Raw genomic sequence first — 11,631 nt, forward strand, 5'->3', positions numbered from 1 at the left:
ATCACTGTCCCAGCTTTTTAGAAACGTTGCAGGCATCCATTTCAAAATGAACAAATATTTACACATAATAAAGTTTATCAGTCTGAACATTAAATATCTTGTCTTTGTGGTGTATTCAATTGAATATAGGTTGAAGAGGATTTGAAAATCATTGGATTCCATTTTTTTTTTTTTTTTTACATTTCCCACAACATCCCAACTTCATTGGAACTGGGGTTGTATTCAAATAATCAGGTCTCAACGTTCTTCAGAAGAAATTTGTCCTTTAAAGCCACAACCACAGTCGGAGTCTGACAGCTGCTAACTCCTCCTGTGATGTTGTGTCCTCTTTGTGATGAATGTGTGAACACTGAAGAGCGTGTGTTTGTGGAAGACGTGTTACGGTTAACACCACAGAGAAGACATTGGACCTCCAAGGTGCAAAAAGTCGACACAGGAAGTGAGGTGCAAAAAGTCAGGAGTTTAATAATCCAGAACTCAAAAGTAGCCATGATAACAAATCATGACTCAGAGGCCAATATCAAAATAATCCCATTACCAGGATCTTGATGAGAACAGCAGATGGATAATGAAAAACAACTGTTCAAAAACCACAGCGAAATGTCACTTAAACAGCAGGAGACACAAGGAATCAGAACTAACCGAGCGGCAACTGGCACAAACAAAAAGGTAACTTAAATATAAGTTACTAAATAAAACCACACACAAAGTCACGCTTTTAAAAAATAGATGATTTAGCGCCCACTGCTGGAATGGTGTGTGAGTCTCAATGTACTTAGGAATGTCTATTGTTCAGTGTTGTTAGTTAATATCTGTAGCTTGTCCAAAAATATCAACGTTCTATTTTGGTGCCGTAAAGCACACCAAATGGCAATGTCAGCTCTCCCCAGTTTGTCCATGATCAAAGTTACATGTGCAGCTTTTTGTCTTTTCTGGTGCTTTTAATTTGACACGCCAACAAACAGAGACGGTGGCGGAACAACTCAATTAAAATATATTTTCCTTTTGTTTTAATAGTAGCATAATAACAGACCAAAACCAAACCAACCTTTTTTTAAATTATTACCTCATTTCAGTGTATTTTGTGCCTGATGGATGAAAGCAGATGAATGGATTATTTCATGTGATAAATTGTGTTATTTCTTGTGTTTATATCCAGTGGATCTGATGAGGACAAAACCTGCTTGTGAAAAAATCTAACCTGAAAACAATTTTTTCTCAGCTGACTACAAAAAAATGATATTGGAATTATTTGATTGTTTTCTGTTTTATTTCTGTTTTCATGTATTTTTATTATTTATTTTAACATGAATTATTATTAACTAGTGGTCGTGTGAGGTTTTTATTGTCATCAAGTGACCCACCAGGATGACCTCAACAGAGCTGACCTGGATTCACTTCAGCGGCTTCCTCCAGATGTTTGACAAAAGCTCCATTTGTCAAAGGTGCAGGCATCAGATTCTGACTGACAGGCCTGGTTCTCCCTTGTTGTCATAGCAACTTTAGTCTACCTGAACGTGTGTGACACCTGAGCCTGTGTGGCCACCCGGGCCAGAGCCGGCGCCTGATTGGTGGCCGCTGACACCTGAAGCAGGCGTGTGCTGAATGTTTGATGAAGCCTGTCAGAGATCTTCAGTGGTGGAGGATCGAGCTCAGAACGGCACCTCGGCACGAAGGAAGACCTGAGGCTTCAGGTCGCAGGTGAGTCCCACCTGCTCCCTTCATCTTCAGATATCTTCCATGTGTGATTGATCACCTTGATCTCAGGATGTTCTGTATCATTATTGTGCACATTCCATTAAAATTTAACTCTTTACTTCCCACAGAAATGTGCCAACGCTGAGGACTAACTGCACGATACCTGTACCTGTGTCTGTGTGTCTGCTCTGTCATCAACATTATCACTGACTCAGTAATTACAGTCTGTTTTGCTGGCTCAGGGTTAGCCCTCACTCGCGGGCTGGGTCAGGGTTAGACCTCGCTCGCGGGCTGGCTCAGGGTTAGCCCTCACTCGCGGGCTGGCTCAGGGTTAGACCTCGCTCGCGGGCTGGGTCAGGGTTAGCCCTCACTCGCGGGCTGGGTCAGGGTTAGCCCTCACTCACGGGCTGGCTCAGGGTTAGACCTCGCTCGCGGGCTGGCTCAGGGTTAGACCTCGCTCGCGGGCTGGCTCAGGGTTAGACCTCGCTCACAGGCTGGGTCAGGGTTAGACCTCGCTCATGGACTGGCTCAGGGTTAGACCTCGCTCGCGGGCTGGCTCAGGGTTAGACCTCGCTCGCGGGCTGGGTCAGGGTTAGACCTCACTCGCGGGCTGGCTCAGGGTTAGACCTCGCTCGTGGGCTGGCTCAGGGTTAGACCTCACTCGTGGACTGGGTCAGGGTTAGACCTCGCTCGTGGACTGGCTCAGGGTTAGACCTCGCTCGCGGACTGGCTCAGGGTTAGACCTCGCTCACGGGCTGGCTCAGGGTTAGACCTCGCTCACGGGCTGGCTCAGGGTTAGACCTTGCTCATGAGCTGGGTCAGGGTTAGACCTTGCTCACTTTGAGGTGTTTAATGTTGTGGTTTGTCACTGTGTAAATTAAAGTTGTGTAAGGTCAGAATGAATAAACAGACTTAAAAACCAGACGCTGTATTTAAAAAATGCCCACACTGAACATGAGAGTCACCATTTTCAGTTCTGGGAGCTTGACAACAGACGTCTCAGATTTTGAGATCAAGGTCCCCAACTTTAGCGGTATCGTTGCTCTATGCAGTGACTGCCCATGTTGTATATCTGAACAGTATGTCTCAAAGTAAAACTGTGTTTTGTCTGTGTAGTGTGGTAAGCAAAAGAACAGTATGCGTCATGGAGGAGATATGAAGTTAGACCAAGAACACGGCCGTGAGACACACAGTGGCACAAAAAAACTACCAATTTTGGGATTTTCAGATGAAATAAATCTCTGCACATTTCTGATTTTAAGGTTTCAGACTTTCTGTGGGACCTTCTGTGGGACCTTCTGTGGGCCAGTCTCTGACAGTCATTGTGATGGAGCTGACTGACCTTTGGTCCATTTGCAGCAGGTTATGTTGGAGGATGTCTGAAGGGAGGCAGCGAACCTTATCAACCTCTGGAGAGTCTTTGTATCAGGTTCTGGGTGTAGAGAAAAGCTGCAGTCATGATGACATCAAGAAATCCTACAGGTGAAACATCACCCCAACACACACACACACACACACACACACACACACACACACACACACACACACTCTCTCGCTGGTGATATTTGATAAAAAAGTCTAAAGAATGTTAACATTATGTGAAAATCAGCACAGGGTTCAGTCAGACCTCAGGGACCACTCGGACACACAGAACAGGACTGAGTCCTGTCATTCTTGAAGCACCTTTGCTGGAACAGAGAGCAGTGGAACACTGAAGTCCTCTCTTCCAGTCCGGTGGAGGAGAGGAAGACCAACAAAACAACATGTCCACCTACCTGAAGATGCCTGGAGCTTTCCTCACCAACACTGTCACCACCTTTACAGTCTGACTGACATTTGGTGGTTCACAGCTGGCTGCAGATCAGCCACCAGAACATCCCAGACCAGCCGAACATCCCAGACCAGCCGAACATCCCAGACCAGCCGAACATCCCGGATCAGCCGAACATCCCGGACCAGCCGAACATCCCAGACCAGCCGAACATCCCAGACCAGCCGAACATCCCGGATCAGCCGAACATCCCGGACCAGCCGAACATCCCGGATCAGCCAAACATCCCAGACCAGCCGAACATCCCGGATCAGCCGAACATCCCAGACCAGCCGAACATCCCGGATCAGCCGAACATCCCGGATGAGCCGAACATCCCGGACCAGCCGAACATCCCGGATCAGCCGAACATCCCGGATCAGCCGAACATCCCGGATCAGCCGAACATCCCAGACCAGCCGAACATCCCAGATCAGCCGAACATCCCGGATCAGCCAAACATCCCAGACCAGCCGAACATCCCAGACCAGCCGAACATCCCAGATCAGCCGAACATCCCGGATCAGCCGAACATCCCAGACCAGCCGAACATCCCAGATCAGCCATTCATCCTGGATAGGCCAAACACATGCGCTCACAGTAGCCAGCTAACAGGATAGTACAGCAGAGTCATCTGTCAGGGCGGAGCCATCCCTCATCATGACTGCAGGGGGACGTGGTGCAGGTTTGGAGAGACACCGTGCTTTGATTCTATCAACAAATGCCTCTTTTTCTCAACTTATTTATTTTTAAGGAAAATGTTTAATTGGGCAAAATAGAAGTTTATAGTTTCTGAATAACTTCATCCAAGTGGGTGGGGTCTCAGGAGCTCCTGAGAGATGAGTCGTGTGTGAGTTTTGTTTTGAGAGTTTCTGTCCATGTTCCTCTACAGCCTGGAAAAAACTTCATAATGTGGTATTAACATGAAGAACAGCTCCTGACCTGCACAAGCAGACACGGTCAGCTGTCACCAAGAGAGTCAACGTCATGAACTTACACGACTGTCATCAAGTCATACTGGGGAGCACCACATACACCACACCTTCAGTTCTGGATGGCAACCAAACAGGCAAATAACTGGTCCACCCCCACAACTCCAAAGTAACCATCTATCTGTTGCAATCAGGTGAAATGTGGGTGTGTCCTTGTCCTTCTCCAGTCTCAGTGTCAGTGAACCTCCTCATCTGAGTCTCACTACGTAACTGTTCAGTGGACACAGAGTCATTCCAGCGGGACCCAAAGATCCTCCAATCTGTCCAACATGTCAACATAACAAAGGAAGACTCAGACTTCAAATCTGACAACAAACAAACAAATGAGAAGTCAGTATTACACTGACCAGGCTCATCCAAAGGTCTTTTTGCTCCTTTACTTTCAGTTTTTATGACTGATTGATTTGCACTTCCCAGCCACCGTACCACAGAGCAAACATTTCAAATTCAGTGGCTGAGAGGATTTTTTAATTTAAGCAGGTTAGTCCCATTGAAATCTAGATCTCTTTTGCCAGGGAGACCTGAGCAATTATAAAGTTTCCAGTTCACATGACCTCTGGTTTAGACACTACGTTTCTGATCTTTGCAGTGTTTTTCAGAAGGTAAAAGCTGTTGATGTTGTTGCTTTAATGTGGCTGTTCAGGTTCAGGTTCCATGATTACTCCGAGATTTCTGACCTGCTTTTTTAGGTTTTAGAGACTCAAAGTGACTGAGAACAAAAAACAAAAAGACCCAAAACAAGAAACATGTCAAAAACAAGCACACATTTTATGTTTCTACAACACTGACATGATCAGTGATTACGTGTTATTATTTTACCGATCAGAAATTCGATGCAGACTGTGCACGCTCCTGACACCGGGGGCACACATTATTTCAGGGGAACTGAATTTCGTACAACACCGGCCTGCACCTGTTCAAAGACACTGCAAAGACTGGACACGTTTCCACTTTCACTTCTGTCCCATCACATTTTAAAAGTTTCTGCAGACTGATCGCACCTCAATCATGGACAGTGGTTTCAAAAGTACACACATTTGTTACTTAAGTAGAAGTATAGATACTGCAGTTTAAAAACACTCTGGTAAAAGTTGAAGTATCAACTTGACCTCTTTACTCAAGTAAAAGTGAAAACGTATGTGCTCCAAAACCTACTTAAAGTATAAAAGTATAAAGTAACCTTTAAAAAAAAAAGAGTAGATGCCACTATATGAATTGAAAGCTTAATTTAAAAACTGATTCGTTCTACATGTGGCCCAAGACCCAACAATTACCCCCCAACACCACCTGCACGAAAATGTTCAATTCTAGAAGCTCTGAAATGCAATCTGGGACTATTCCAGACAATAAACTGCAGTGAGTGCAGCATCCATTTAGTGAGAAAAAAAAAAATACAACTTTCCTTATTTAAATTCATTCCAGTAGTATTCTGCTCTTACTAGGATGCAGCAGTTTTCTAGTTTGTCAGATTGTTCTGTTGGAAATCACTGAAGAAATTAACACATTGAAAATATGGTTTGACCGAAACAAACTGTTATTAAATAAGACGGGGATGAAGTGGAGGAGTAAGAGTCACTAAGTGTTCACAGGAAACACTTATTTATGTTCATTGTTAGTTGCTTTTATATTTTCTGTTGTGTTTCTATTCAAGTTCTTTTTGCCTCTTTCTCTAGAATTGTATATAATAATCATTAGATTATTAATATATAAACAAAAATAAATTTAAGAAATATTACAATTTGAAAACAAATGCTCCCGAACGTGATGAGAGCTGCTTAATGCTAACTTTTAACATTGAAAATGCCATTGACATGCTAACGCGTTAGCATCGCTCCCGTTTTTAAGTTATAAAATACATCCATCAACTGTTTCAGAAGACCATAACAGGTCGGTTTAACATAGAAAAGGTAAATAATACTCACATAAGTATGCTCTTTAGGGTTTTAGCGGGGGAAAATTAAGCGAAAGAAAGAAAGAATAAACGAAGCAATCGACCGAAGCATTGCTTCAATCTGCAAACCACTGCTTTGATTGGTTCACGGTTCAAAGCAAAGCCGCGCTGCAGAAAAGTTGATTACAGGCGCACAAGATGTGAAATATATATATAAACATTAAACTGAAGCCAAGAGTAATGCGACTGTTTGAGTAGAAGAGTAGAAGTCAGAAGTAGGCAGAAAAATAAGTAAAGGAGTAAAGTATAGATACCTAAAAAGTGTACTTAAGTACAGTAACGAAGTATTTGTACTTCGTTACTTGACACCTCTGATCATGGATCAAATACGTTTAAGAGTAAACTCTGCAAATCTGAACAACACACAGTTGGAAAAGACGCTCAAATGAGTCGCAAATTATGGAGAAAATAGCACAGTTTGGAGGTTGATAATTGTATAAGCAAGTGGAGCTCATTGAGAGACAAATTAACGGTTCCGGTGGCAGATTGCAGCAAAACACGACAGACGACTTTAGAAGGGTCACGCGCACGTTGTCGTCATGACACGGACACGAGTCGAACGAAGAGTGACTCACTATATTTAATTCCAAAACAAACTGCTGCTTGTTGCCTGCAGATGTTAGATGATGTGATGTTTCACACAGATCGATGCCTGGGTGTGATGAACCAGAGAGAACCGCTTTAGATCACAGCCCCTCTACCTGTACTTCTGATTTTTGCCACCAGGCGTCACCATCATATAACAGAAAACTGTCATTCCGGTCTTTACCACCAGGTGACTTTTCGTTTAAATGTTCCCAAAATTTGTGAAGTTTGACCCAATTATCAGTGGTAAATATTACTGGAACCACTCCAGCAAACATAGGCTTATAGGCACAGCCAATCCACATGATTTGACCAAGTTTCAAGTCAATCAGATAAAAATTACTCCAAATTTAAGGTGACCAAACTAACAAACAAATAAAAAGTCAGTGGAACACCAAGCACAGTCTTGTCGAAACATCTTTTTGCTGTTTTACTTCCAGTTTTCACAACGGATTGATTTGCACTTCCCAGCCACCGTACCACGGAGCAAACATTTCAAATTCAGTGGCTGAGAGAAAAGAAGGGAAAGTCAGTGGTAGACTTGGAAGTCTTATCGAAAGGTGTGTTTGGTGTTCACTCACTCTAAAAAGTCATTCAGTGTCTTTTTATATATGTGACAGTAAGAAACAGCTGCAGCGCCTCAACAACATCGCTGAAACACATTCTGATTGAGTTGGATATACAAATGAAATGCCTAAAAGTTTATCAGTTAATTTTACTTCAATTGTTTAAGTTTTTCATTGAAATCAATTAGCATTTGGTTAACAAATTATATTTTTGTAATATCCTTAATTTGTTTGGTAAATTTCATTCAGAATATTTGGAAAGGACTAGTTATACTGATCATTTTTACTTTGATTTACCAACATCATCAAGTATATTTAATGATTTAACAGCTCCTTAATTTACTCAATATTTATAAGTGCAAAAATGTTTCACCAGACAAAATTAAGTAGAGCACAGTTAAGGTTTTTAGAGTGGATTGATTTGCATATGGGACCATTATTGTAAAACAATCTATGTGTGTAAACAGATCCACAATTGTGCGTGTGTCTGTGTGCCACTCGATTGGCTGTGATTGTACACATGACTTTTTTTGCTACACTCCTGCCGCATTAGAGCTGTAAATGCGTGGACCAATCACAGACGGGGACTCACACAGTTAATCTGCATGCAAATTAACTGTGTGAGTCCCCGTCTGTGATTGGTTGATGGTCTCAGGGGCAGAAACAAAGCTGTGTGTTGTCATTGGACCTTTTCTGCATAAACGACACACTGAAAACTGTCTCATCTTTTCCAGCCTCGACACTTCTCTTATGCACACAGAAGCGCGTATTTGACACATGTCCTGTGCATCTAAACACTGCTAAGTAGCAGTCTGCCTCTCAGTAGGAGGGGTCTGGTTAGGTTAAAAAACTCCAGCTTTTGTTGGCTTCTGGTTTATTCTTCTCTACAAGAGTCAAGACAGAAGTCAGACCACCAGAGCAAGAATTTTAGCTGAGGAAGCTTCTGTGATTTGAAGCGAAACGTCCTCATGTCAAGCAACCCAGTCCAGCAACCCAGTCCAGTCAAAGATTCAAGCTTCTCTACTATGGAAACCACCTGGACAACTGAGAGCCTACACAGAAACACTGTCATTCCAGTGTTTACCACAAGGTGGCTTTTCATTTAAATGTTCCCAAAATTTGGGAAGTTTGACCCAATTATTAATTAAAGATTAAATATTAATGGAACCACTCCAAAAAAAATCATAGGTTATACACACAGGCAGTCTACATGTTCTGACCAAATTTCAAGTCAATCAGATGAAAAATGCTCCAAATTTAAGGTGAACAAAGTAACAGACAAACATATAAACAAACAAACCAACAGAGTCTTGTCGAAGTCTGTTGGTTTGTTTGTTAGTCTTGTTGAATTACTTTGACAAAACTAACAAACAAACCAACCTTGTTGAGACAAACAAACATCAATCTGCTCTTTTTACTGCAAGCAGAAATAACTTCCAAGGTGAAACAAGTAAGTACTCGTATGTGCATGAAAATTCAGTAAGGTATGTCTTCTATAATACAACTCTAGGGTAGAACTCTACTAGTGTATTACTAAGGTATATCTAAATATCTAAAAAAGAAGAGTAGAATAGAGTAGAGCCACTTAGGTGCCTGGTCTTGAGAACCAGGGATGGTATGAACATCAGGCATGAACATCACACCTGCATTATCTGATGTTAGTAGCAGTTAGCATGGTTTGTTGGCATTGTCTCTGTGTTTACAGCAGAAGTGGACCGCTGTTAGGAGGCCGTCCCTGCTGTTGACTGGCAGTTACTGTGAAGACGAACGTCAAAAAAGTCCAGTCATTCCTAACTTTAAGCCCTGGTCCCACCAAATGAGGATGACTAATGAGCCATGCAGCATGTTTTTTTTTTGCTATGAGAGGGTTTATTCAACTATTGTGGGAGAATAGTGTCTCTGAGTGGCTCTTAGAGGCAGAATATTCACCTAACGAGGCTCCTCTCTGAGCCTGGTGCTAATTTCAAGAAGTTCAAAATTTAGCAACAACAGCGTGGGGCAGTTTGTGCACGAGTTACTATGACACCTAATGAGGATTATAGAGGCGTGTGTGTGGTGAGGACGAGGCTGGTAAAAGCCAATTATCCGAGCACCTGGCAGCTACGAGGACCATTTGGAGCGGCTGACCTCTCACACACTACAATCCCACCTGCTCTGTGCGCCGGACGCTGTCTATAAAATCATTATTTTGTAGCGGATTATAATCATTTTCTGTCAGAGCTTGGATGCTGAAAACGCCTCTAATCGCTTCTGAAATCACAGAGGACTGTTTCATCTGGACACTTTTTCTCTCTCTCCTGCTCCATGACTACATATTTTGGAACAGCTGAAGGTAACTATTCGTAATGTTTTTATAGCTTGGCAAAACAGTTGCATGTTCATTCCTAGCTGTAAAAGTATGTTTATGATAGACTGAACATCTTGTTAATGATCAGATCAGGCACACGCCCTGCACACTGACACAATGACTCGCACCCAAGACGAGCATTTACGTAGAACGGCAGCTCGCATAACAGTGATTTTGCAGTCAATAACGGACAAACACAAAGTTAAAAGTTGGATCATGGTGACTAAGCCACGGAAGTAATACATATTGGTAGGTTAGACCTTACTTGTGTAAAGTGCCTTGAGGCAACTTTGTTTTGATTTGGCGCTAAATAAATGAAAATAAATTGAACTAAATTAATTGAAAATTAAAGAAATAAAGAAATACATTTTTTGGAAGTGATCCCAGTTGCGCAGTGGGTGAATATAATTAAAGTGGCCCACCTCATTGTGGTGTCTTTTTTTTGTGGTGAACACACAGAACTGCTGCATTTGACTCTGGAACACAGGTGAACAGCAGCCTGGTGCACGGAGCACACCAGCCAGTGTCGTGCCAAACTACTTATCCCTGTCAGAATTTGTATCACATAGCACATAGAGGCGCCTTAGTAGCGGATATGTGATTGCTTAAAACGTGGATCATTCTTCAAATAATCGCTGACACACCCGTGTGTGGCTCATTATTCATGGCTTATTAGTCGGTGGGGCCGAGGCTTTATTCCACATATGCTGACTGATAAGTGCAGTGAATCCTGTGCCACTGCACTTCCCAGCAACGACACTGAATATGATCAGTGTTTCTTGTCTCAGAAAACTGGCACTGCGTTACCATCCAGACAAGAACCCAGACAACCCAGAGGCGGCGGAGATGTTTAAAAGAGCTGAACAACGCTCACGCTGTTTGTCCGACACAACCCGGAGGAACATCTACGACTCTTATGGCTCACTGGGACTCTATGTCGCTCAGCAGTTTGGCGAAGAAAATGTCAACACCTACTTCATGCTGTCCACGTGGTGGGCCAAGGTGGGTGGGAGAGGCTGATATGGTCCTCCATGGACATGTGAAAACAAAACATAAAAGAACAGGTGTTTGTGGATTTAGAGAAAGCATATGATAGGGTGCCAAGAGAAGAGCTGTGGTATTCTATGAGCAAATCTGGAGTGACGAGAAGTATGTTAGGGTAGTGCAGGACATGTACAAGAATAGTGTGACAGCGTGAGATGCGCAGTCGGAATGACAGACTCATTCAAGGTGGAGGTGGGATTACACCAAGGATCAGCTCTGAGCCCTTTCTTGTTCGCAGTGGTGATGGACAGGTTGACGGATGAGATCAGACAGGAGTCCCCATGGACTATGATGTTTGCAGATGACATTGTGATCTGTAGTGAGAGTAGAGAGCAAGTTGAGTCTAGTCTGGAGAGGTGGAGATATGTTTTGGAGAGAAGGGGAATGAAAGTCAGCCGAAGCAAGACTGAGTACATGTGTGTGAATGAGAGGGAGCCAGGAGAGAGAGAGAGAGAGAGAGAGACAGAGACAGAGACAGAGAGAGACAGAGAGAGTGACAGAGAGAGAGGAGACAGAGAGAGACAGAGAGAGTGACAGAGAGAGAGAGAGACAGAGAAGAGAGAGAGAGAGAGAGAGACAGAGAGAGAGAGAGAGAGACAGAGAGAGAGAGAGACAGAGAAGAGAGAGAGAGAAGAGAG

At 43.1% G+C, this 11,631-nt stretch overlaps 1 protein-coding gene across 1 annotated transcript in view; it reads left to right on the forward strand.

Moving 5' to 3' along the window:
• The first annotated feature begins 1,633 nt into the window (after positions 1–1,633).
• LOC117521353 (dnaJ homolog subfamily C member 5-like) overlaps positions 1,634–11,631 on the forward strand; it is a 12,645-nt gene continuing 2,647 nt past the window's right edge. Inside the window, exons 1-3 of the mRNA XM_034182644.1 lie at positions 1,634–1,701; positions 3,058–3,180; positions 10,738–10,951. Coding sequence (XP_034038535.1) covers positions 3,074–3,180; positions 10,738–10,951 — 321 coding nt within the window. The 5' untranslated portion in view covers positions 1,634–1,701; positions 3,058–3,073. The remainder of the gene's footprint in view (positions 1,702–3,057; positions 3,181–10,737; positions 10,952–11,631) is intronic.

This window comes from Thalassophryne amazonica, chromosome 12, assembly GCF_902500255.1.
Source record: "Thalassophryne amazonica chromosome 12, fThaAma1.1, whole genome shotgun sequence".
In the NCBI taxonomy this organism is placed as follows: Eukaryota; Metazoa; Chordata; class Actinopteri; order Batrachoidiformes; family Batrachoididae; genus Thalassophryne; species Thalassophryne amazonica.